Raw genomic sequence first — 27,882 nt, 5'->3', positions numbered from 1 at the left:
ACAGATCAGCAACAGACTTTTAAAAATAAATTACTTTTATTTTAAGGTTTCAGAATAGTAATTATGTTCTTAACTTTGTATATTAGGATGAAGAAGAAAAGGATGATGGTGAAGCTAAAGAAATTTCCACTCCTACCCACTGGTCTAAACTTGATCCAAAGACAATGAAGGTAACTTTGAAAATTATGTTTTTTAATTTGAAATCTCTTATTAGGAATACATAACTTTGGTGAGAATGATGGTAGTATTTTTTTCAAATAAAAACCATTCAAGATGAATTCTGTCTTTGCACCAGGGCACACATCTATAATCCAATCCCAGCTTCTTTGGAGGCTGAAGCAAAAAGATGGCAAATTTGAGGCTAGCCCAGGCAACTTAGTGAGACCGTTTCACAATATAAAATAACAAGGGCTGAAGATTTAGCTCAGTGGTAGAGCACCAGGGATGAAGTCCACAGATTTTTTTTTTTTTTTTTTTTTTTGAGGTACTGGGATTTGTACCCAGGACCTTGTACATGCTAGACAACCACTCTACCTCTGAGCTACATCCCAGCCCTTTTTATTTTATTCTAAGACAGGGTCATGCTGCATTGTCCAGCCTAGCCTCAAACTTGGGATCGTCCTGCCCTCAATCTGTGCCATCAGGTCTGGCTGTTCATTGATTTTATTTTATATAACTATAATATGTTGCATTAACATGTGAATGTACACATGTATGTGTAAATAAAAGGTGACTTTAAGTATCAGTCTAGTTGGTATCTGTTAAATGCTTGCACTATATAAATGCCTGTAGTGTCAGGAACATTGTTTCCTGGTTTTGTAACTGGGAAGGCAGAGTTTTACTGGGCACAGTGGCACAAGCCTGTAATCCCTATGGCTTGGGAAACTGAGGCAGGAAGATCACAAGTTCAAAGCCAGCCTCAGCAAGTTAGTGAGACCCTTAGCAACTTAGTGAGACCCTGTATAAAAATAAAATATAAAAAGGGCTAAGGCTGCTGGGTTCAGTTGTGCATGCCTATAATCCCATCTGCCTGGGAGACTGAGGCAGGAGGATCTCAAGTTCAAAGCCAACTTCAGGAAAAGCCAGTTGGTAAGCAACTCAGTGAGATGGTGTCTCTAAATAAAATACAAAATAGGGCTGGAGTTGTGGTTCAGCGGTTGAGTTTAATCCCCAGCACCCCCGCCTAAAAAGGGGGGGTGGCTAGAAATGTAGTTCAGTGGTTAAGTGCCTCTGGGTTCAATCCTTGGGATTCCCCCCACCCAAAAAAAAGCATAATTCTACGCTTATATAACTTAAATTCAAGGGGAAGAGAAGAAACGTAGGAAAATGATACCTTGTTTTAAGAATAAATTTAAAAGTAAAATATAGAAGGTATACTTCTAAACTGGGAAGGAAATAATTTAATAACTTCTTTTGAAAATATTTGGTTAACCTGCATTCATTTTTTTCTTTCCACTGTTTCTAGCCCAGTTATCTTAGTTTTCTTTCTGCAATTTTGCAACTCTGAAACTATAATGCTATTACAGGTGTATGGTCAAGATAGAGACTGATCCTTACTTCACATTTTAGTTTGTTTTTAACATATGCCCTTCTGGTTGACTTGTTCTTAGCACAAAATAATTTTTCTATTTTGTTAGAAATGATTTCTTTCTGATTTTTTTATTGTTTGTGTTTTGTTTATTTTTGAGACTGATTGTTGCCCTTTGGTCAGCTTGGCTCATACTCTTGGATTCAACTAATCCTCCTGGTTCAGCTTCCCATGTAGTGGTACTACTGAGTGAGTCATGACACCTGAGTAATTGAACCTTTGATTTTTTTTTTTTTTTTTTTTTTTTAATTCTTGGCAGTACTTAGGATTGAACTCTGGGGTACTCTATTACCAATTTACATCCCCAGCACTGATTTCATTTTCTTTTGTTTGGGTTTTTAGGACAGTTAGGACAGGATCTTACTTATTTCTTAGTGAGATTGACCTTGACTTGTTACCCTCCTGTCTTAGCACCCTAAGTAGCTGGGATTACAGGCATGCTCCACCTAACAAGGCTTGAACCTTCACTTTAAACTCATATTGCTTTTTAGTAAATAGAGGATGTATGTCATAAGTGTTTGTTATTCTTTCATTACTTGAAATTTTCATCATCAGTATCAGGCTTCATAAAGGGTACTCAAGATTATGAAAACATTGGCAGTAAGACTAAGCCTGTACCCAACATTTTTTTTTAAACTGATGGTTTTGGTGTTAAGTTCTGTTTTGTTATTATTTATATACCTTTTGGTACTGGCGAGTGAAACTGGGGCCATTTTACCACTGAGCTACATCCCACAAGCCTTTATAATTTTTATTTTGAGATAGTCTTGATAAGCGGTATCAAGACTAAGTTGCTAAGTTGCCTGTGGTGGCCTCAAACTTGGGATCATACTGCCTCAGCCTCCCATGTAGCCACAATTACAGGTGTGTGTCACCACATCCAGATTCTATTTTCTTTTCTATAGGATGCAAGCAATGTGTTTGGTTATTTGGCTGGCTCAGATCATGTTGTATTTGAAAGTTGTATCTTAATCCTTTTCATTTAACATTATTTTTTCTCATGTAATTATTTTAAAATATTCTATGCCATTCTATGTTGTTTATTGTATTGATACTTCTTAGATAGTTCTCTTTATTGGAATGTGCAGATTCTTTTTTGAAGTGAAGGACAACTGTAAGTAAATCTACCAAGGTATGGTGGTGCAACTGTGTAATCCCAGTGTCTAGGGAGACTACAGTAGAAGGAATACAAGTTCCAAGCCAGTCTCAGCAACTAAGTGTGACCCTATCTCAAAATAAAATGAAAAAAAGGGCTGGGGATATAGCTTAGTAGTAGAGTGCTTGCCTAATACCCACAAGGTCCTGTGTTCAATTCCTAGTATTGCCAAAAAAAAAAAAAACAAAAAGTAAAAAATCTATTTTTCTCCCTGAGTTCAGGACTTTTTTATATAAAAAACTTTTTTAAAATTTATTTATCTTTATATGGTGCTCAGGATCAAACCCAGTGCCTCACATGTGCTAAGCAAGCGCACTGAGCCATGACCCCAGCCCCCTGGGATGTTCTTTAGGTAAATTTCCAGAAATTAGAATTGTTGGGTCAGGGGTTAGAGAGCTGGATCAGTGGCAGACTACCTGCTTAGCATGTGTAAGGTTCTTGGTTCAACCCCTAGTACAATTAAAAAAAGGAAAAGAAGAAGTAGAATTACTGAGCCAAAAGAACATTAAAAAACTTCTGACTTATCTTAAAATGTTTTGAATTATTTTCCAAAATATTCTATCCATTTCATCAAATTTTTGGCAGGGAGGGCATGGATACTGAGTATTGAACTCAGGACCACTGAGTCACATAACCAGCACTTCTCAAGTTTTTATTTTTTATTTTGAGACAGGGTCTTGCTTAGTTGCTTAGGGCCTTGCTAAATTGCTAAGGCTGTCCTTGAATTTGTGATTCTCTTGTTTCAGCCTCCCAAGTCACTAGGATTATAGGCATGTGCCACCATGCCCAGCTCCTTTCACAAAGTTTTTTAAAAATCAGTTAAAGGTATTGTTTGTTTATATCCCTTTTTGTTTCTGTGTTTTTATGCTGCATACATTTAGGTAAATGATCTCCGAAAAGAATTAGAAAGTCGTGCTCTTAGTTCCAAAGGATTAAAATCCCAATTAATAGCTCGATTGACAAAACAACTTAAAGTAGAAGAACAAAAAGAAGAACAGAAGGAATTAGAGAAATCTGAAAAAGAAGAGGAAGAAGAAGATGATAGGAAATCTGAAGATGATAAAGAGGTATTTATTCAACATTTGAATGTAGTTGTATTGGTATTTCTGTTGGTATATTGGGTGTTCTGGGACCGGATGACTTAGGTTTGTGTGTGTGTGTGGTTTTATCAAGGTATGTATGGTAAAATTCAAATTTTTCCCCTCAGTACTGGGAATTGAACCTACGGGTGTTTTGTCACTGAGCTATATCCAACAATCCCTTTTATTTTTTGAGACAGAATTTTTTCACTGACTAGCTCTGAGGAACTTGCTAAGTTGTTAAGGATGGCCTCAAACTTGTACTCCTTCTGCCTTATGCTTCCAAATAGCTGGGATTACAGGCATGTGCCATTGCGCCTTTCTAAAAATTCATACTTAAAATGAACAGTTCTATAATTAAAAAATAAATTTTTTTTTAGTTGTAAATGGATACAATGCCTTTATTTTATTTATTTATTTTGTATGTGGTTCTGAGGATCAGACCCAATGCCTCACCACTGAGCTACAGCCACACCCCAGTTTTTTTTTTTTTTTTTTAAATTCTAATTAGTTAATATATGACTAAGTAGAATGCATTTTGACACATCATACATATATGGAATATAACTTTTATTCTTCTGGTTGTACATGGTGTAGAAGCACACTGGTCATGTAATCATATATGTACATAGGGTAATAATGTCCATTTCATTCTACTACCCCTATTTTCTTTTCCCCTCATTTCACTCCCCTCTGCCTAATCCAAAGTACCTCTATTCTTCTCTAGTTCCCCTTCCTCCCCGCTTACTGTGGACTAGCATCCATTTATCAGAGAAAACATTTGGCTTTTGCTTTTTTGTGATTGGCTTATTTTACATAGCATAATATTCTCTAGTTCCATCCATTTACCTGCAAATGTCATAATTTTATTCTTCTTTAAGCCTGAGTAATATTCCATTGTGGATGGATTTTCTGTATCCATTCATCTGTTGAAGGGCATCTAGGTTGGTTCCATAGTTTAGCTATTGTGAATTGAGCTGCTATAAACATTGATGAAGCCATATCACTGTAGTATGCTGATTTTATGTCCTTTGGGTATAAACTGAGGAGTGGGATAGCTGGGTCAAATGGTGGTTCTATTCCAGTTTTTCTTAGGAATCTCCATCCTGCTTTCCATAATGGTTGCACCAATTTGCAGTCCCACCAGCAGAGTATGAGTATACCTTTTTCCCTACATCCATCCTGGCCAACATTTATTGTTGCTTGTATTCTTGCTAATTGGCATTCTGACTGAAGTGAGATGAAATCTTAAGTAATTTTGATATTCTTTTCTCTAATTGCTAGTGATGTTGAACATTTTTTCATCTATTTGTTGATCAATTGTATTCAGTTCTGTAAGTTTTGATGAAAGTATTTGGACATTAACCACTGTGACAGTCAAGATATAAAATATTTCTATAGAAACCACTCAGATTGAATTCCAGTAAAATGCTTATGACCTAATTGTGATGCTTCTAAAGTAATTTTGATTGGATCCTACTTGAGAATGGAGAAATATTCAAACCATTTTTTTTTTATTATAACAGATCATTTCCTTAGTGTGTAAGCTTGTTTTGATCTCTGAATTTGAGAACTAGTGTGGTTTAGCCCCAGTAATTGGATAAACCATACTTAGAGTTTTTGAATGTGATGCATTATAAAGATACCCATCTATAGTTCTTAAAGTACTCCTGTGAGAAATATGTGACCTAGATCAAATTTCGAGGGAAAGAATCAGGTAAGACTGTAAAGTGGACAATTGTATAAAGCAAGTTACAAGAACTTTTTGAAAAATGTCCATGTTAATGGAAGGACAAAGGAAAGAAATTTAAAAGCTGTCTTAGATCGAAGAAAATTAGTGAACATGATTGGATCTGGACTAGGAAAAAAATGTCATAAAAAATGTTTGGTATAGGGACTGGAGTTGTGGCTCAGTGGTAGAGTGCTTACCTAGCTTATGAGAGGCACTGAGTTCAATTCTCAGCACCACATATAAATAAATAACTAACTAAATGTCTATTGAAGAGGCTGGTGTAGTTCAGTGGTGGAGCACTTGCCTGGCATATGTGAGGCCCTGGGTTTGGTACTCAGCATCACATATGAATAAATAGATAGATAGATAGATAAGGTCCATTAAAACAAAGTGTGTCTATTGACAACTAAAATATATATATATATTTTAAAAAGAATATTTGGTATAGTTGGAGAAATTTCTTTATATATATAGGTGTGACGTTAGATATTATTGAAGTCTTGTTAAATTTTGTGGATGTGATAATGGTTTTGTGATTCATGTAGGAGAATTACCTTGTTCTTAGACAACATATGGACTTGTGATTTCTTATTCAGTGGCAAATAAAATACTTATTTTGGTGATAAAATTTTTTCAGAGTTGACCAGTGGGAACCCTTTAAAAATGTTATATGCCCTCCTGACATATCATCATCAGTTTTTGAAGGATTTCTTACTTTCTGGCCTGATACGATGCTTTAGTCTTACTGTGTATATTTTTCATTTTTGCCCTTCAGTCTCTTATGGTCAGAAACCCCGAAGAACTTGATGTGGTCTTGTAATCCTATTCACTAGGGAGGCAGAGGCAGGAGATTCCAAGTTCAAGGTTAGCCCAGGTAACCTAGTGAGATTGTTTCAAAAAGAAAAATAAAATGGACTAGAAATATTGAGTAGTATAGTACCCCTGGGTTCAATCCTTAGTATAACCCCCCCCCCCAAAAAAAAAAAAAAAAAAAGATACCTGAAAGAAAAAGAATTTGGACCCTTCATAAATTTGAACTGTTCCTTCTTTTTCAACCCTATGGTCATTTTGATCACCCTAAAGAATTTTCCCTTTTTATTTATATGGCGTGTATTTTTTGAATACATACATATTGTGCATGAAAGTTTAAAATATGAGTTAAATTTTCAAAATCTAGGAAGAAGAAAGAAAACGTCAAGAGGAAATGGAACGCCAGCGTCGGGAAAGAAGATACATTTTGCCTGATGAACCAGCCATCATTGTACATCCAAATTGGGCTGCAAAAAGTGGCAAGTTTGATTGTAGCATCATGTCTCTTAGTGTACTTTTGGACTACAGATTAGAAGATAATAAAGAACATTCATTTGAGGTAATATTTTGTGTTTGAATTAGGATCCACATAAGGTCCACACATTGTGACTGGTTAATCTGTCTCTTAAATCTGTTTTTTCTCCCCATTGCAGATTGGGAAAATCAGCAGTTCTATAAAGTTTTATAATTACTTTTTTGATTTCAGTCTTGTGGTATGGTTATATCCGCTGTGGTATGCTTAAGTCCTCTGTATTTCCTGTAAATTAATAGTTGGATCTGAATTCTTAATCAAGTTGTGGTCTCTTAAAAGAATTTTGAACTTCTTGAAGAATCTGTTGAAATCACTGAATATTAACTTTAAAAATATTTAGATAGAGCCTGGCACAGTGGTACACACTTGTAATCCCAGTGATTCAGGAGGCTATGGCAAGAGGATCATTAAGTTCAATGCCTGCCTGGGCAACTTAGCCAGACCGTTTCAGAAAGTTTTTAGGAGAGGGCATGTTGCTCAGTGACAAAGCAGTGCTATAAATAAATAAGGAAAAGTGACAAATAAATTTACATAGAAATTTTAGTATATAACTTTAAGTTGATGAATATGTGGTAGCCATTATCCATGGATCCCTGCATAATAATAATGGATATTCCCTATTCAGGGTTTTGAATTGTTTTCATTGCCTGAATTGTTCTTCTCCTAGATATCTTTATGACTCATTTCTTCACTGTCTTCTGGTCACTTTTCCAGTGTCAGAAAGAGACCTTGTCTAACTATTCTTTCTCATGATACTCCCTCTTTTTTTTTTGTGGAGTGGGCAGTGCTGTGGATTGAACCTAGGACCTTGTGTGTGTTAGGCAAGAACTCAGCCAACTGAGCTATAGTCCCAGCTCTTTTTTTTTTTTTTAAATACATGCTATGCAAATGTTTTACTTCTGAACTGCATCACCAATCCCTTTATGTGCTTGTTTTTCTTATAATTTGATATTAATTGGGGTATTTCTTTTATACACTAGGTTTGTTACCTTTGTGACAAAAAAAATTTTTTTTTTTTTCTTCTTCTGCTATATTCCCAACCCATGGTACATAGTAGTCATTTGATTAAAAACTTATTGACCAGGGCTGAGGGTTGTAGTTCAGTAGTAGAGCACTTGCCTAGCATGTATGAGGCACTGAGTTTGATCCTTAGCACTACATAAAAGTAAATTAGTAGAGGTTTTGTGTTAATCTACAACTAAAAAAAATTAAAAAAAAATAAAACTTATCAACCAACCATTGGAAATATAAATTTAAAGAAAGGTTATTGAATAAATAAAATATCATGATGATTAATGATTTCATTAGGATGGTGTAGAATTCTTTCCTTTCAGATTTTCTATAGTGGGATTATTATTCATAGTATTTGACTAAAACTATACTAACCCTATTATTTTATATCTTTGAAACATTCTTTTTAGCCTTTTGAGTCTTTGACATCAATTATTATAACTACATTTTAAGTATACATAATAGATTCAGCAAATTTTTATTCAATAAATTACTGCTACATGTAATATTTCTGTTGAATTTGTGTTAATGTTGGTATCGTTTTATAGGTTTCATTGTTTGCAGAACTTTTCAATGAAATGCTTCAGAGAGATTTTGGTGTCAGAATATACAAATCACTACTATCTCTTCCTGAGAAAGAGGACAAAAAAGAAAAGGATAAGAAGAGCAAAAAAGATGAGAGAAAAGATAAAAAAGAAGAACGAGATGATGAAAATGATGAGCCAAAACCCAAACGGAGAAAATCAGGAGATGATAAAGATAAAAAAGAAGATAGAGATGAAAGGAAGGTCTGTATTTATTTCCATCATTCCGTCTTTTAGGTTGTAACAAATATGTTATTTCCATGAGAATATTAAAATATAAAACCAAACTTAAAGACTTTAAAAAATTTGTCTTTGAATTAAGCCTGCATAAAATAAACATTTATAGCTAGGTTCCTGATACTGATATTTTATTTCTTTTTTTGGTAGTCTATTCTTTTTTGTACTGGAGATTGAACTCAGGTGCTTTAACACTGAGCTACATCCCCAACATTTTTCTTTTTTTTAATTTTGAGACAGGGTTTCCCCAAATTATTGAGGATCTCACTAAGTTGATAAGGCTGGTCTCCAACTTGAGATTCTCCTGCCTCAGCCTTCTGAGTTACTGGGGCTACAGGCATGGACCACCACACCCAGCTGTAGTTATTCTTAAGAAATTTATAGTTTTTGGCTGCCACTGGCTAGTCTCTGGGCCAGCTGCAGTCTCCATCTGATGGTGGCTGAATCGGCTGTCTTGTTTAAGACGAGGCTTCTGCTGTTTCTCTTGTTGTCCATGTCAGCAGTGGCACAGAGGGACGCCTTGGCCAACTTGGGCGGCATGCCCAGCAAGAGTTAAAGATGTAGTACACCAGGGTACCACTGCTCAAGTTCCAGATTTGTGTTTCCTGAGGTTACAGGCGGGTGTTTGAAGAGTGCATGTAGGTTATTAGTTAGTGGTACCCAGACATCTGAATCAAAAGAGAGAATTACCTCCCTCAACCAGTTTGTAGACACACAGCATCTTTCCTGTCAGTCTTCAAACTAGTGTTAATAGGCTTAATAATTTTTGGCAAGGATCCTTTTGCTTTCTTTGGCATGCAAGCTCCTAGCATCTGGTAGTGGGCCAAAAGAATAAGATATTTGCATGCATGATGGTTTTCATCTTGAGCAACATGAATGAGAACCATTGTATGTCAGTGGGCATTTAAGATAACTTTAAATGGCATACCTGTATGGTTTAAGCTGGAATATGGTCATCTTCAATCCATGCAACAACTTGTTCAAATTTTTTACAATGAAATAAAGCGCAGTGTGCATATGGATTCAGTTCCACATCATTGACCATGGCCCCACCTTAAAAAGAGTAAACTCTTTTTTAAGTTAAGGGATCTTAGCGGGCTTGGGATATAGCTCAGTTGGTAGAGTGCAGGCCCTGGGTTCAATCCCCAGGACCGCAAAAAAAAAAAAAAAAAAAAAATTAAGAGATCTTTGCAAGAGCATTGTGACTGACACTACAAAGGCCTGTACTGAAGATAGCAAGCTGTTAGTACAGACCAGATGCTGTTTTGGCAGGCTTGTTGTACCTCTTCGAAAACCTCAATGTAAGATAGTTTTTCAGTGCTGGCACATTCTGGCATTCTGCATATTCGTGGAGTGCAGTAATACTGCAAAGCTTTCCCCAACCCAGATTCACCCAATTAATAGTGTGTCTTTTTTTAAATGTAGACGTTATTACTTGTAACTTTTTTCTTAGTCATATTTAAAAAGTAGAAAATTGAGTTACAATTTGACTTTTTTTCAAGGTGTCTGTTAAATCTTGTCTATTTTTTAATGAGTTTTTTCTTTTTTTTAATATATAGTTTAAAGTCAATCTTTTGGGGAATACAGAAGTTCCCAAATATTTATGAGTTTGTCAGTCATCTCTAAGTTGGTCATGTCCAATTTATATAGTTTTCAGAATACTGCAGGATTAAATCCAGGGCTTTGGACACATGGTAGGCAAATGCTCGACCATCAAGGTACTTCCCCACCCCTTCAAATAAATAAATTTAATGGATTTAATATTTTCTTACTTAATTTTAAGACATTTTAAATTACAGAAAGAAGATAAAAGAAAAGATGATTCTAAAGATGATGATGAAACTGAAGAAGATAATAATCAAGATGAATATGACCCAATGGAAGCAGAAGAAGCTGAGGATGAAGAAGATGGTATGATTCAAATTTACTTATTAGTGATTAGATTTGAAAAGAAGTTTGCTGACTTTATCAATAATAAAATAATTTTAATATTTTTTATTATATGTAATAGAAAGTTAAAATATTGTCTAATGAAAATACATTTATATTAAGTAATTATTTACTAATTATTAGATGAGAAGGCTACATTTTGGTGCTTTTGTTAGTTTTTTGTTTTGTTTTGTTTTCTTTTGGGTACTGGGGATTAAACTCAGGGGCATTCGACCACTGATCACATCCCCAGCCCTATTCTGTATTTTATTTAGGACAATGTCTCACTGAGTTGCTTAGTTCCATGCTTTTGCTGAGGCTGACTTTGAACTCGAGATCCTCCTGCCTCAGCCTCACAAGCTGCTGGGATTACAGGTGTGCTCCACTGCCCCTGACATTTTTTTTTTTTTTTTCATACTACCGGTGATTGAACCCAAGGCCTACACATGCGCCACTAGTGCTGTAACCATTGAAGTGCATCCCTGGCCCTTTTATAAAATTGTACTTGGAGAAAGTGTCTTTAAATTTCACAGGCTTTCACAGGCTGTCCTTGTCCTCCTGCCTCAGCCTCCCAAGTAACTGGGATACAGGTATGCACATTCATGCCCAGCCAGAATATATTCTTTAGAAAAATAATTTAGGCTTTTTGGGTTTTTTAAAATATGAAGACTATCATAAATGCAACGAGAACATACAGTTGCAGTTTAAAGGCTAGTAATAATAATCACTCATAATACCTATTAACCTATGTCTTAAAAGCAAAAGCAAGTAGGGCTGACATTACAAATACTTTTAATAAATATGCTGACCAGTAATTGATGTTGGCCATCTGTGATATGTATTATCAATTATCTCTTGATAATACCTTACCTGTATCTCTCCATGTTGATTTGTGACTTGAAAATTTTGTCTTTTTCTCAGATCAGAAAACTAAAAACCCTTTTTGTTTTGTTTTTTGTGGTGCTGGGGAATGAACCCAGGGCCTTGTGCATGTGAGGCAAGCACACTACCAACTGAACTGTATCCCTAGCTCCTTCTTTTGTTTTGTTTTATGCTACCTGTGATGATGATGATGATGATGATGATGATAATGATGATTTAAGGTAATTTTGGTTGGCAGCTTTTCTTTTTTTCCAGTACTGCAGATTTAACCCAGAGGCACTTTACTACTGGGTTACATCCTCAGTCCTTTTATTTTTATTTTATATTTTTTTTATTTTGAGATAATCTCACTTAAGTTGCTAAGGACCTTGCTGAGTTGCTGAGGCCTACCTTGAATTTGCGATCCTCTAGCTCTACCTCCCAAATTGCTGGGATTTTGGGCTTAAGCCACCATGGCCAGCTACATCTATATTTTCTTCTCATGTCATTTTATTTTTCTTCTCATTGATGAAAATATTCACATTTAAAATGTTGAGAGAATTGTGCAGTGAACACCCATATGTCTTTCAACTAGGACTCAATAATTGTTAATATATGTCTTATTTGTTTTGTCTGTTTTTCCAATCTTTTTGAAAGTATGAATTCTTAACTTGCTTAAGAAAGAACATGCTCTTAGCTGGGAATGGTGGAGCTTACCTGTAATTTCAGTGACTTGGGAGGCTGAGACTGGACGATCACAAGGTTGAAGTCAGCATCAACAACTTAGTGAGTCACTAAAACTTAGTGAGACCTTGTCACAAAAAAACAAAAAGGAATTGGAAATGTAACTCAGTGGTAATGTTCCCCTGGGTTCAATTTCCAGTACCAAGAAAAAAAAAAGCAAAGAAAGGACATACTTTTAAATAACTATAATTCCCCAATCATACCTTTATTATGCAGTAATGTTATAAAACATTTAATACCTATTTTTTATTTTCTCTAATAACTCAATAGCAATGACACACTATGCATATACTAGTATCACTTCATTTCTCTTTTTTCCTTGCATGGCTCAGTGCAGACTTAGCCCTATTACAGCCATGTTTTCTTTCTCCAGCCTCCCCGTATTGTTTTATCACTCCTTTAATTAAATCACTGAACTGTGATTTCAGTTTTTTTTCCTGTGTCAGGATGTCCTACCTGTCAGCCTTACTTGACATTTCAGTTCTTCTTTAACTCACATAGTGGTGGTTTCATCTGTTCTTTTTTTTTTTTTTTGTCCTTGTGCCAATGGGGATTGAACCCAGGACCTTGTGCATGCAAGGCAAGCACTGTACCAACTGAGCTATATCTCCAGCCCTGTTTTTCTGTCTTTAAATAATTATCTGTAGACTGATAATTCTCATTCATATCTCAAGTCAGACATTTTTTGCCAGTTTACCATATTCAGGTGTCTGCTTGACATTTCCACTTAGTTATTTGACATTTCAAAATCAACATGTCTAAAACTGAACTCCAGCTGTCTGCCTTCCCCGAAAAGAAAACAAACAAATATCTTCTACCCTCATCCTTCTCCACCTCATTTGATTGCAGATCCTTCTAGTTTTTCAACTAAAACCCAGGAATCATCCTTGATTCTTTTCTCTTGGTCATATCCTACTTTCAGCCTGTCAGGAAGACATATTGGCTCTACTTTGTTTTCAGAACATCCTGGAGTCAGACCATTTCTCACTAGCTTCACTGGTCTTTGCTAATCCAAGCCACATTGTATAACATTATTAGCCTCCTAACTAGTTTTCCTGCTTCTCCCTTTCTTCAGTAAACTGTCTCTTCAACATAGTTGCCAGAATGAACTTTTTTTCCCCCCTTTTTTGGGACGCAGGATTGAACTCAGGGGTTCTCTATTCTCACTGAGTATATTCCTACCCCTTTTTATTTTGAGATAGAATCTCACTAAATTAACTAGGCTAAGTTGCTGAGACTGGTTTTGATCTTGTGATCCTCCTGTCTCAACCTCATGAATTGCTGTCATTTGAGGCATGCATCACCAGTATACCTAGCACTAAAGTTAAAATCATAACTTTCTTTTGTTTAAACTCTTCTAGTGGTCCCTGTTATTTTACAGATTTTTTTCAAAAACCCATTGGTTAGATGTATAATTACACTGTTTTTTATTTTTTATTTTGAGACAGGCTTTCGCTAAGTTGCTTAGGGCCTTGCTAACTTGCTGAGGCTGTCCTGGAATTCATGATCCTCCTGCCTCTGAGATTTCAGGTGTACACCACTGTGTCTAGCTACTCACGAGCTTGTTTTTCATTTTATTACATTTGAATAGATGCTTTCCTAGTAAATTCACATTCTAAGATACTGTGTGTTAGGGATTCAGCAAATGAATTTTAGTAGTCTTAATTCAGTCTATAATGCACAAAGACTTCAATATCAACTCTGTAATAAGCTGATGAGGGTGACTGTCCTGAAAATAGTGACTGAAGAATTGTGTTGTGTGGCCAAGGAGATGGGTAAGACAAGGAAGATTTTACTTTTTACTAGCTACATTTTGAATATTTTTTGAATTTTATACAAGGTTAATTGTACTATAAATATCTGTGTATTAGTAAAGATAGTATTATAACCTATAAAATAAAATTAGTGTCATGGTTTACATAAATCACTCAAGTATTCACTTCAATATTTAAGTTTTATTAAGACTTTAAACCAGGCACAGTGGTACACTCCTGTAATCCCAGTGTCTCAGGCTGATGCAGGAGGATCAGTAGTTCAAAGCCAGCCTCAACAACTTAGCAAGGTCGTAAGCAATTTAGTCAGACCCTATCTCTAAATAAAAAATAGAAAAGTGCTGGAGATGTGGCTCAGTGGTTAAGCGCACCTGGGTTCAATCCCCAGTACCCCTCTGCCTCCAGAAAACACAAGGTTTTGTGTGTGTTACTGGAGATGAAACCTAGGGCCTTGCACATAGTAGGTAAGTGCTCTGCCAGTGAGCTACATCTATGGCCCCACGGTACAGATTTTGAGTCTTACCTTCCACAGTTTTGGATTTGCCTTAACTGTGCTAGAGTGTTTTGGTTTTCCTTTCTTTTAATGAATAAATTATGAAACTATCTTTTTTTTGATACCAAGGATTGAAACCAGGGGTGCTTAACCTTTGAGCCACATCACCAGTCCTTCTTAAATTTTTTTTTATTTTTAGACAGGGTTTCACTAAGTTGCTTAGGACCTTGCTAAGTTGTTGAGACTGGCCTTGATTTTGTAATCGTTTTGCCTCAGCCTCCCTTGCCACTTTGATTACGTGTATGCACCATCTCACCAAGCTCCAAGTCAATTTTTATCATACCAATTTTTATCATAAAATACATGTTAATTTCAACAAATATAAATTTTAACAGTTAGATTATCTTTTTGTTTTTTAAAATATTTACTAAATTTTCCTTTCCTAGCAATAGCCTCTAAATTTGCAGGTCCACCCCATACTGTTCCTAAAAGATATCTTCCATTTTGTAATTTCTCCTCTAAACACAGCTCTCTGCGTGAACAGATTTTTTCAAAGCTGTAATGCCCTCTGGTGGCTCGTTGACAAATTGCATTTGGCACCCCTGTACTTGAAGAGATTTGTTTCATCTGAAGACTACAAGACCTCTTCTACCATTCTTATGTTTAAAACTTTTTGTGAATTCAATTTGAGGGCCCTACTTAATGCTTTGAGAGCCTGTCTACTGCTGATGATTTTGACCAGCTGATTTCAAGCTGGCCCCACCCCACCTTGGAATTAAGCCCTTCTCCTTGGGGACAAATCTGATCTCTCTCTCTCTGGAGTCATTAACCTGAAATTGCATGCTGTAGAAAATTCTGCACCCAGTACCCAGCCTTCAACTAGTACAATACTTATTAAAGGAAGTCTCATAAATCTCATTAAGGTGTTTTGCATGAACATAGGTAAGTCCACTCCATCCTCTGGAGCTCCTAGTGCTTTCACAGCATTCAGATCAGATCCTAAAGAGAAGGCCTTTTCCTTTCCATCCAGTTTTCCAACTAGTCATCCTTTGCAAATATAATAGCATCATAAACCTGAGAAGACATTAATTTAATTGGGATTGTTCAGAGTAACAATGCCAGCACCATTGTCTTCCTTGTGCAGATCAACAGATCCACCAGGAAACCACTGAAGTGTCATTTTCACTTTTTCCTGCAACTCATAAAACATATTATAAAGTGATGCTCTGACTCAATGTAGTAGTTTTGTCCTTGCAGACAAAGATGATGTCTTCAAAAGACTTACTGCCATTTCTAAGTTAGCACAAGGCTTTGAAGTTTTTCAGAAATTAAGTAAGTGCTTTTTTTGAAATTAGGCCTTCTTATGTTTTAAAAGTGCTGAATGCATTATTTCTCCACTTTCCCTGAGAAGTTTTTCAGTACCCTCCTGCTTCTCTGCATAAGCCTCTGCTTTCCCCATGCCCAGGAGGGGGCTTTGGGTCTGAGCTATCACCTAGCTGGGAAGCCTGGAGGCTCTCTGTTTGAGATTCACTGGGAAAGGTGCTAGTATCCATTCCACAACCACTCTTCCTGATGACACTTAAAAGTTATGACCAGCTCCTACAAAGTGCCCTGGAAACCGCTGGGGTGACTTTCCCTTCTTTCTGCTTTCCTAGATCATCTTAATTATTTCAAAAACATCTCAATTTCTCATATCCTTTTTCTTTCAATTTTTAGAAAATACACTTGTTTGTTCAAGTTTGTTATTTTTTCAATTTTATACAGTTAATTTTATCTTTTGAAATATGTCCTTCAGATATTTATAAAATTAATACCATTTAATTGATTATTTAATAAAGTCTGTATGGGCTTGGTAGGGTAACTTGGTGGCAGAATGCTTGCTGGCATGTGCAAGGCCCTGGGTTAGATCCTTAGCACTGCAAAATGAAATAATGTAGTCAATTTTTTCCTCCAGTTTTTCTCCCACTCCCAGTAGTGGGGATTGAATCCAGGGGTCTCTACCAGTAAACTGCATCCTCAGTCCTTTTTTCTGTTCTGAGATAGGGTCTCACTAAGTTGTCCGTGCTGTTCTCAACCTTGCGATCCTCCTTCCTCATTTTTTTGAATCACTGGAATTATAGGCATGTACCACTGTGCCCAGTCACCCTCTATATATTCTTCCTCTTATTTTTTGTAATTGTTTCTTATCACATCTACATATTAACATATTTGTTTACTACTTTGTCATCTGAAAATTTGTTCTGTAGTAGAGGAAATAGTTTTAGCTTCTACAGTAATTAAAAATATCTGTGGTAATGAGTTTTTGCTGCTCTTATATTTGTTTTTATAGATCGTGATGAGGAAGAAATGAACAAACGAGATGATAAAAGAGATATCAATAGATACTGCAAGGAGAGGCCTTCTAAAGATAAGGTATTTATTGAATGTTGTATTCTTTATAATCTGATGATTTATATCTTACATAATTAAATTTTATTTTAAAATACAACATAGTCATGAAGTTCTTAGTATTTATATGCCTGTGTACTACCACTAAGCAAAATGCAATTGATGGGTTTTTGCTATTTGGGACAGTCAATAACCCTTTTGTGTGATTTCTTTCTCCCATAGTCATTTACCAAATGAACTTATTTTACTAGTATGAAGCAATGATCTTTTAAGATTATTGCTATTACACTGACATAGTCTATTTCTCATTTTTCAATGGTAAAAAAAAGTCTACATACTTCTGCATTTTCTTTAGGAAAAGGAAAAAACTCAGATGATCACAATTAACAGGGATCTGTTAATGGCCTTTGTTTATTTTGATCAAAGCCATTGTGGTTACCTTCTTGAAAAGGATTTGGAAGAAATACTCTATACTCTTGGATTACATCTTTCTCGAGCTCAGGTAATCTATCCTGTGAATTTAAAATAAAAGCCATTTTTATTAACTTTTTTTTTTTTTTTTCCCCTATACTTGGGATAGAACCCAGGGCCTTGTACTTACTAATAAGCAAGTGGTCTAGCACTGAAATCACCACTCCTGTAACTTTCCAAGAAGTTTTTTTTTTTTTTTTTTTTTTGGTACTAGGGATTGAATCCAGGAGTGCTTAACCACTAATCCATATCCCCAGCCCCTGGCTCTTTTTAGTTTTTCTTTTGAGACAGGGTCTCACTAAGTTGTTTTGGGACTCACTAAGTTGCTGAGGTTGGCCTCAAAACTTTTTTATTCTCCTGCCTCAGCCTCCTCAGTCACTGGGATTATAGGCATACACCACCATGCCTGGCTAAGAAGTTACCTTTTCAAAAGAAAAGATAGAGTAAGTTTATGTATTCAATTCCATAGGCAAGTGCTCATCTTTTTTTTTTTTCTTTGTTGACTTTTTTATTTAAAAAATAATAATACAAATTAATTGTAAAACAGTCACACAGCACTGAAATTTATAAAGTAAAAAGATTAAAAGCCCCTCTTACCTCTTCTACTCCTCAGGGCTGACATATAACCTTCTAGATCATTTTGTAATCAACTAAGTTCCATTTTTATAAACAAAATATGAAACCATTTCTTACATATTGTTAGAGCCCTTTTTAAAATTTCCAACATATCCTGGACATTCATACCATGAAAATAGAGATCTCATTCTCATAGCTGTATAGTATTCCATTATATTGATGTATAATTTACTTAACTACCCCTTACTCTGCTTATGGTTATCATATTTTGGAATTATAAACTGTGCTGTAATAAAACATTTTTTTACTTTTTTTTAATATATATGTTAGTGTTCCTATCAGTGTTGCAATTTTTAACAATTAAATTTTTTTTTTCAAATGTAAATTGATCTTAGATGCTTAAAAGTAAACAGCTATGGGGCTGGGGAGATAGCTCAGTCGGTAGAGTGCTTGCCTTGCAAGCAGAAGGCCCTGGGTTTGATCCCCAGCACCCCAAAAAAAAAAAAAAAAAGTAAACAGCTATAATTAAGTAGGAATAAATAACCTGACAAAGCAGTTTCCATGGATGTTCTTCATTTCTGAAAATTAGAACACAGTTTTTCAAGGAAAATCAAAAAACACTTTGATCTTATTACTGTGTTTACTTGCTTGTGTTATAGGTAAAGAAGCTTCTTAATAAAGTAGTTCTCCGTGAATCTTGCTTTTATCGGAAACTAACAGACACCTCAAAAGACGAAGAAAACCATGAAGAGTCTGAATCATTGCAGGAAGATATGTTAGGTTTGAGTATATTGAGATCTTGCTTTTTTATTAATATGTCATTCATTAGTTAAAAAAGAAGAAAAAACTTATTAAAACATGGTGTCTTTTATTATAGGAAATAGGTTGTTACTGCCAACACCAGCAGTAAAACAGGAATCAAAGGATGTGGAAGAAAATGTAGGGCTCATTGTGTACAATGGTGCAATGGTGGATGTAGGAAGCCTCTTGCAAAAATTGGAAAAGAGTGAAAAAGTAAGAGCTGAAGTAGAACAGAAGCTGCAGTTACTAGAAGAAAAAACAGGTGAGGGACAATATGGATATGTTAGTACTTTTGAAACCCTCAGGGGGCGGGGCTGTGTACACATATATGTAGACATACCTCACATTTTACTCTATTTATTTTATTTTATTTTTTTGCGGTACTAGAGATCAAACTCAGGGCCTTGTGCTTGCAAGGCAAGCACTCTACCAGCTGAGCTATCTCCCCAGCCCTCACATTTTACTCTAGACAATGTGTAACTCTACTTTTGTCTATTTCTGTTGGAGATTATAAAATTGCTTAGTTTTATAAAAATTTGTTTTTCAGCTGGGTGTGGCAGGGCACACCTGTAATTCCAGCAACTAGGGAGGCTGCTATAGAAGGATCACAAATTTGAGGTCAGCCTAGACAGCTTAATGAGACCCTGTCTCACATTAAAATTTAAAAGGACTGAGGAGGTATTTTGGTGGATTTTAGTTGTTCATGTGCATTCTCATGTTCACTTGATATTGTTGCATCCCTTCAGATCTCTGCTAGTTCCACTTAATTTTTACCAGTTTCTATTTTCACGAGTTTGTATAGTCATCTAAAAATTGAACCTGGGTTTAGAAATAATACTACTTAAAATTTAATTTCAATAAAAACAGTATCACATCATACTTTATGTAACTAATGAAGTTGTCATTTATGGGCCTTTTAAAGAATTGCATCTACTTTTTATTTTCATAGCTTAAATATTTTTAACCTCAAGCTATACTGGGAATTATAGGGGTTGAAATGGTTTGTTTTGGATTTTTTTTTTCAATAGATGAAGATGAAAAAACTATATTAAATTTGGAGAATTCCAACAAAAGCCTCTCTGGTGAACTCAGAGAAGTTAAAAAGGACCTTAGTCAATTACAGGAAAACTTAAAAGTTTCAGAAAACATGAATTTACAGTTTGAAAACCAACTGAATAAGACAATCAGAAACTTGTCTACAGTAATGGATGAAATCCACACTGTTCTCAGAAAGGTTTGAAATTTTATGCTTTCAGCATTTTTGGAATTTACTTAAATTTTAAAAATTATTTTGTGGGGGATAAGGGAAGAATGGAGGACCTTTGGATTGTGTAGAGGGAAATGATGGGAGGGGAGGGAGCTGTCAGGGGGAGAAGATGGTTAAATGAGGCAGACATTACCCTGTGTACATGTATGATTACATGAGTTGTGTGACTATGTAGTGTACAACCAGAGAAATGCAAAGTTGTACTACATTTGTTTACAATGAATCAAAATGCACTCTGCTGTCTTGTGTATCTATATAGAACAAAGAAACAACAAAAAAAACCCCAACTATTTCTGGTATTTTTTTATGTACTTTAATGTTATTTTGCTCTTCATAAAAGTTTTTCCTGGAAGCAAGTGGTAGCATTCCATCCTTCTTGAAACTAGTCAAAAGTAATTCCCAAAAGATTATATTTTCTAAAACTTAATGAGGAATGTCAGTATGTTTTATGGGTATAGATTGCCTGAAGCAGGTGTTGAACTGGAGATGTGGCTCAGTGGTAGAGTATATGCTTAGCATTGTGTGAAGCCCTGGGATTATTCCCCAGCACCACACGATTTATTTGTATTTCTTCGGAACCCAAAGAGTAGTTTTTAACTAAGATACAAAATCATTTGTTTCTTTTAAACCACTTATTGTGGGGCAGAATTTAGGAAATTGTTTGGCATCAAGATACTAAAATTAGTTTATTAGTATTTTTTATCACTAGAAAAAATTTTATAACAATTCCATTATAAACTATGTTCAAAGTAACATTTAAGAAAATCTAATAAAATATACCTTTTCCTTATCTGTTGTTTTACAGGATAATGTAAAGAATGAAGACAAAGATCAGAAATCTAAGGAGAATGGTGCAAATGTATGATAAAATTCGTGTCGTGATGAAAAATGGTGTTAAATAATGTAATATATAAAAATCATGATACAAGAATGTTTGAAGGTGATGCATGTTTTAGTAGTATAAATTCTGTTAGTTCAAATGATGTATAAAGTTTTATGAATGTTGAGTCTGCTTTTGAAAATTGCTTGTAATTTCTAGCATTCAAATTATTAAACACTCCTTGAGTGAAATAATTTTGCATTGCAAAATGTTTTAGGATGAACTTTGTTATAGTTTTAACCTCAATAAAGTTCATCAATTTACTTGACAGTAGTATTTAATTACCAAATGTCTTTTATTAAAATGCCTAAAAAAACTTTTGTTTTTATTAATGCCTAAAAATTTTATTTATAGAATTATTATTAACCTTTTAATTTCATAGTCTGTATTTTAAAATTTCACTATAAATCATAAAATAGCATGGTGCTTCATTTTTGCAACTTTTGAACCAGAAATTATTTTACTTCACCAAAAATTCCCTCTAATTATCAATATCTAAAAACATTTATTAAAATTTCAGTTCATCCAAAAGACAGTATATCAAGAACTAAGAAAGCAGTGGACAACTAGTATTGTTATTATATCCGTGAGGCTTTACATAAAATTCATAGACCTGATGTTAATATTAACTACTTTCAATTAATTGTTCTGTTTTCCCAGAGTAGCACCTCTTATTAATTTAATTATGAGGGTCTCTTTTTTTAAAAATTCAGTGTATGTCAAATGTACAGTTTAGTTCCAAACCATTAGATGTCAGTATATGCCTTAAGTTAAATTTTTAATTAAAAATAATTTTTTAATTAGTCTGTGTATGTACTTCAAAGTTTAAGTGGATGCTTAAGAATTCATTAACTATTGAGTAAAAAAAGAAGGAAATGTGATGTACTCTGCAACAGTGTTTCTCAACAGGTGGTGAATTTATCCTTTGGAGGGCATTTGACAGTGTCCGGAGATCTTTTTAGGCATATAGTTGTTTGGGGCTACTAGCATCTCTTTGGTAGAGACTAAGACTGCTGTATAGGACAGTTGCCCACAATGAGGAATCATGCAGCCCAAAATTCCAGTAGTGCCCAATTTGAGAAATCTTACACTTAAAGAAATATAAGGTTAAACAACATTTTATCTTTAAAGTTGTACGTAGGGAAAACTTAGTTGCATCTTTAATTGATTTTTTTAAACTTAGAAAACTCTTAGAGGAATGTTTTGCTCTCATAAGAATACATACTATATTAGAGTTTACTCTTTCATTTTGATAGAATAATGGCCAAATATTCTAAATAGGTGAATATGAGGCTGTAAAGTGCCATGTTACATGTGACTTAAGACAAATGGAATCCACATGGCTCTTACTAAGAAATGGATTAAAACGCTTCAAATTCTTCAAACCACTTTTTGTCTTAAATTGATATTTCTGCTCTTCAGGTCTTTTTTACAATTTTATTTTTAAGTTGTTGATGAACCTTTATTCATTTATTCATATGTGGTGCCGAGCATTTGACTCAGTGCCTCACACATGGTAGGCAAGTGCCTTACCACTGAGCCACAACCCAGCCTTGCTGTTTAGGTCTTGTTGAACCTCTCCAAAGTCATTTTACCTCTTGAGCCATAATTATATTGTTAATATGTAAATATTTCTCTATCTTTAAGATGAGATGAAACTTGATAGGCTTTTAGTTTGTTTTTTGGCAGTAGGGATTAAAACCAGAGGTACTTAACTATCCCCTATCATTTTTATGTTCTTCTTGAGACAGGATCTCAGTAGGGTTGCCCAGACTGGCCTCATTACATGGGGTCCTTCTGCCTCAACCTCCCAAGTAGCTGGGATTACAGGCATGTCCTCCATAACCAATAAATTGTATGGGGTTTTTGTGTGTGCTGTACTGGGAATTGAACCTTGGGGCTCTCACATGTTAGGCAAGCATTTTACCTCAGAGCTATATCCCCAGTGCTACATTTTGAGACAGGGTCTTACTAAGTTGCCTTATCTGTCCTTTCATTTGCAGTCCTCCTGCCTCATCCTCCCAAATTTCTGGGATTAGGAACTGGTGGTGTAGCTTGGTGGTAGAGTGCCTGTGAGAGGCCCTGGGTTCAATCCCTAGTACCACAATAAGAAAAAAAAGGTTTTACCAATTTGCTGGGATCGCAGGCATATGCCACTGCACCTGACTGGAAACTTTTAACTAAAATATAGTAATGATAGATTTCCTTGAAAGAATATATTTTTAAATGAAAGATCAGGGCTGGGATGTGGCTCAGTGGTATACTGCTTGGTTAGCTTGCACAAGGCCCTGCATTTTATCTCTGTTACCATAAAAGAGAGAGAGATCATATGAATGTCACTGTCAGCTTTAGTTTTGTACAATAAAGTTTAAATAAGCATAAAGTTGTGATGATGAAAGGAAAATCTAAACCTCCCAATTTTTATTTTTATTTACAGGTATAATTTCTTTTTTAATTCAATTTTATTTTATTTTTTTTAGATACTAGGATTTAATCCAGAAGTGTTCTACCACTGAGCCACATCCCTGGCCTATTTGTATTTTTATTTTGAGACAGGCTCTCACTAAATTGCCCAGGCTGGCAATTAAGTCTCTTGTTAAATGAGAGCGTCATCGCCTGGAGTAACAAAGAAGTAGTCCTAGTAGAAGAGAGAACTTGTGTTTCTCTTTGTGAATGAACTTGATGATGAACTGTCATAAGGAGCAGTGAACTACTTGTGATTCCAGCATCTTTTTTGTTGTTAAATTTAATATCATGATATGATACCAAATTGTATAGTTTGGAGAAGCAAAGATCAGGCCATGATGCTTTGAAAATATTCAGCAAAGCCATTAAATAAAAATTTTGAAAATAACCCAAAGAATTAATGAAATGAGATATATATCTTTCAGAATATTTTGAATACATTCTATAAACATTCTGGAGAAATGAACAGGGGAAAAGAACTTAGTGTAGACTCAGTTAAGTAGTATTTAAGTCATTTAATAAAATTGAAATAGGTGATTTTGGTAGTAATCTAATAAATCATCTGATTTTTGGATGACTCCAATTTTTATAGTTTTTTTTTTTTTTTTTTTTTTTTTTTTTTTTGGTGCTTGTGATTGAACCCAAGGGCACTTAACAACTGAGCCACATCATAGACTTTTTTATTTTTTATTTTGAGACAGGGCCTCAGTGAATTCTTAAGGCTGATCTCAAACTCGTACTCTTGTCTCAGCCTCCCAAATCACTAGGATTACAGGTATGCACCATTGCACTGGGCAATTTTTATGGGTTTATAAGATGTGTTTTAATTTTTTTTAGTTGTCAATGGATATTTATTTTATTTATTGGTATGCGGTGCTGAGAATTGAACCCAGTGCCTCACAGGTGCCAGGCAAGTGCTCTACCCCTGGGCTACAATCCCAACCCCTATAAAATGTTTTTTTATGTAATTGACCTCAATAGTTAAAATTGCATCCAAAGGAATTCCAAAAGCTGTGGCAAAAATAAACAGAATATCCAGGTACAGTATTATATGCCCGTAACCCCAGCAGCTCAGGAATTTGAGGCAGGAGGATCTCAAGTTCACAGCCAGTCTTGGTGCAACTTAGCAAGACCTTATCTCAAAATAAAACATGAAAAACAGGCTAGGGATGTGGCTCCGTGAATAAGTACTCCTGGGTTCAATCCCAGGTACCCAAACAAAACAAACAACAAAAAAACAGAACTAATCCACCCAAACTCCATGTGGTAGTACCAACCTGTAATCCTAGCTACTGAGCAACATAGTAAGACCTTGTAGCAAAAAAAAAAAAAAAAAAAGCCAATCCAAGGCCTTTTCCAACTTACTTTTCTTTCTTTTTTTAACTTTTTTGTAGTTGTTGATGGACCTTTATTTATTTATTTATTTATATGTGGTGCTGAGAGTCAAGCCCAGTGCCTCATGCATGCTAGGCATGCACTCTACCACTGAGCCACAACCCTAACCCATCCAATTTACTTTTCATAAATTGAAATTCTTTGGAAAACATTTTCTCAGTCTATATGGAAATTTAAAAAATATGTAAAGACCCTGAATTTATGGATGAGCCAATTGAGGTTGTACAGGATAGCTAACGCCCTTGTTATCTTCCTTTCTGTGTACCCTGAGATCTCGTAGTAACACCATGTCGCTATATAAGCACACCCCACCCTGACACATAGCATGAATTTCAAAGAACACATCAACAACGTGTAACCTTAGGCTTTTTTTTTTTTTTTTTTTTTTTTTTTTTTTGCGGTGCTGGGGATACCTTGGGCTATTTTTTCTTCAAACTCAGAGAGTGGCCAATATAGGAGTGTACCTTTGTTTAGGTGCCAAACTTCGGGAACTTTTACCAGAAGTGTACTCAGGAGGAAAAACAGAGATTCTTATTATATTTTTAGTAAATTTTAATGTTTATATTCAGCATCAGAGAGGACATGTGAATTTGAACATGAATCCACAGGCAATGGGCACTCTTGAAAATCTCAACACTCAGGGAACTCACCTGTACTTCAGGGGAAATCTCAAGTGTCTTAGTCCCCTGGGCCACAGAGTTGTAGCAGAAATCAAAAGGGATGAATAGGAATTATTTCTGCCACAGTGAGAATTTGTGTTGTACCTCACTACAGAGTTGTTCACTTCTTTTTGTTAAGAAAGTAATGTTCTGGAAGTGTCCAATTTTCTGCTAAAGGTATTTGTATGGTTAAACAGATGGAGTTGGCATATTAGAACGTGAATAAAATTTATAATAATTGTATTAGGGAATCTACCCCTGGGTAATGTTCACCAGCCATGAAAGCATTTGATGAAAACATCGTGCTACTTGTACATAGCAAATAGCAAAGACCCAGTGCCCCTGGGTTCAATCCCCAGTACCAAAAACAACAACAACAACAACAAAAAGCTGCTAGAGGGAGTAGGTTACTGGGCTAGAGGGGAAAAAAATTTAAAGAACCAAGATGGTCAGCAGAGGGAAGAGGTAAATTAAGACAACAGTGCTTTGTTTTGACAAGGGAGAAGTCAAGAAAATGGCAAGGCAGGGATTAGGCAGATGTAAGAAGAAATCAGGGAGAATCTCTTAAAGAGATATGAATTATAAAGAAAGACTTTCATTTCCAGAAAGATAAGGTCTACTCATCTAATCAAATTTAGGGGGTAGAAGTATGCATATGCCTTTGTAATTGAAAATAGGAATTTTCAAGGTTCATTTAAAAAAATTCACTCATTTGTCCTTTAACTTTTAGTAAGAAATTTTTAGGACTATGCAAGGGATATGTCTAGAAATATCCCTTGAAACGTCATATCAACTGAATGTCATATCAAAACAAGTTTCTCAAGCAAAAAATTATGCCACTTCTAGCTGGGCATCATTGTACATACCTGTAATCTCAGCAACTCAGGAGGCTAAGGCAGGAGGATCACAAGTTTGAGGCCAGCCTCAGCAACTTAGTGAGATTCTGTCTCAAAAGAAAAAAAGGACTAGAGAGATAGCTTGGTGGTAAAGCAATCCCAGTACCAAAAAAAGGTAACTTCTAACATCTCATCATAAGTACCTTTATTATGTACAAAGAAAGATATCTATCTGCCCACAAAAGTTTTTGTTATTGTAATTAGGATACCCTCAGGTACCCCTTGAGGCATAAGGAATAAGAATTAATGAACTAGGTATGTTGGTAGTCAGTAGAACTGATGATGTAAGGATCATTAGATTTGTGTGTACAGGCCAACTTCACTATCCAGAGGTTTCATCTGGTAGGTGGAAAGAGAAGGGGGTGAAGATATGACAGTGAAAAAGTCAGTGTTATTATTACTAAGTCACATAAATTTTAAACTTAATGGGAAGCATTTCTGAATGATACTTCAACTAGTGGCAGAGCTGTGAAGGCAGAATCTAGCCCTAATGTAAAAATGTTGTAGATTGTCAGGGAAGATTCAGACCTGGACTCCAGGTTCAGCAAATGACTGGGGCAGAGGCCGGAAACCATAGTAGGGGTTCATCTACACACATTTTAAGAGCTTGAGTAGGCGGGTGGCATTTGGGTTCTATACTTAGGGCACTCAAACTATAAATCCATTGGTGTGATGCATACCTAATATGTCAGGCACAATTTAGATTATCAGAAATCTAGTGAGCTTAAATCTGTAGTTTGAAGTTGGGGATATATAGCTCAGTGGTAGAGTGCTTGCCTAGTATGTGCAGTGCCCTGGGTTCAATCCCAAGCACTGAAAAAAAAAGAAATTTCAAACTGACAGCTTGAAGAAAACTAGTACTTAAGCTAGGCAGGGCTGAAATGCAGGTTTAAATTCAGGTTGTGGGGCTGAGGTTGTGACTTGAGTAGTGCACTTGCTTAGCACATGTGAGACACTGGGTTTGATCCTCAGCACCACATTAATAAAATAGAACAGTTATAACTTTTAAAAAACGTGGTTTTACAGACATTAATTTACAAAATCTATCTTCGTATATTTAATATGTTTTGTTAATCAAGTGAACCTAATTTCAAATGGAGTGAAACTGTAACTCTGGTTTTGGAATAAAATAAAAATTCTACCATTCTAAAGCTAATCCCCCTTTTTAAAAATTTTATTTGTTGTTTTGAGTTACACATGATAGTGGAATGTTTTTTGACATGTCATACATACATGGAGTATAACTTCACTTTTGTGGTTGTATATGATTTGGAGTTACACTAGTTGTGTATTCATATAGGAACATAGGAGGGACTGGGGCTGTGGCTCAGTGGTAGAGTGCTTGCTTAGCATGTGTGAGGCACTGGGTTCAATTCTCAGCACCATGTATAACTAAGTAAAATAAAGATCCGTTAACAACCAAAAAAAAAAAACACATTAAAAATAAAAGAACATAGGACAGTTATTCGATTCATTCTACTGTATTTCCTATTCCTATCCCCCTCAAGCCCTTAATTCCTGTTAATTTATTTTTGTTTTGAGACTGTCATGTTTG

The 27,882-nt window shown here is 35.3% G+C and overlaps 1 protein-coding gene and 2 pseudogenes across 6 annotated transcripts in view; 2 read left to right on the top strand and 1 right to left on the bottom strand.

Moving 5' to 3' along the window:
• Positions 1-21,179, top strand: part of CCAR1 (cell division cycle and apoptosis regulator 1) — a 50,260-nt gene extending 29,081 nt beyond the window's left edge. For all 4 annotated transcript variants that reach the window (XM_079135758.1, XM_079135760.1, XM_079135757.1 and 1 more), the window contains 11 exons: positions 87-170; positions 3,626-3,811; positions 6,733-6,924; positions 8,457-8,696; positions 10,529-10,640; positions 16,858-16,940; positions 17,272-17,418; positions 18,623-18,743; positions 18,841-19,026; positions 19,793-19,998; positions 20,837-21,179. In XM_079135758.1, the coding sequence (XP_078991884.1) occupies positions 87-170; positions 3,626-3,811; positions 6,733-6,924; positions 8,457-8,696; positions 10,529-10,640; positions 16,858-16,940; positions 17,272-17,418; positions 18,623-18,743; positions 18,841-19,026; positions 19,793-19,998; positions 20,837-20,896 (1,617 nt within the window). In that variant the 3' untranslated portion in view covers positions 20,897-21,179. The remainder of the gene's footprint in view (positions 1-86; positions 171-3,625; positions 3,812-6,732; positions 6,925-8,456; positions 8,697-10,528; positions 10,641-16,857; positions 16,941-17,271; positions 17,419-18,622; positions 18,744-18,840; positions 19,027-19,792; positions 19,999-20,836) is intronic.
• Positions 8,707-9,800, top strand: LOC306658640 (thioredoxin reductase-like selenoprotein T; annotated as a pseudogene). Its single transcript has one exon. The product of its transcript is annotated as a thioredoxin reductase-like selenoprotein T (transcript).
• LOC306658635 (ethylmalonyl-CoA decarboxylase-like) lies at positions 11,772-16,189 on the bottom strand (annotated as a pseudogene). Its single transcript has one exon. The product of its transcript is annotated as an ethylmalonyl-CoA decarboxylase-like (transcript).
• Positions 21,180-27,882: the final 6,703 nt, after the last annotated feature.

Source organism: Sciurus vulgaris, assembly GCF_902686455.1.
Source record: "Sciurus vulgaris genome assembly, chromosome: 4".
Lineage (NCBI taxonomy): Eukaryota > Metazoa > Chordata > Mammalia > Rodentia > Sciuridae > Sciurus > Sciurus vulgaris.
Note: the sequence above shows the minus strand (reverse complement) of the source record. Positions and strands in the feature narration are given on the sequence as shown.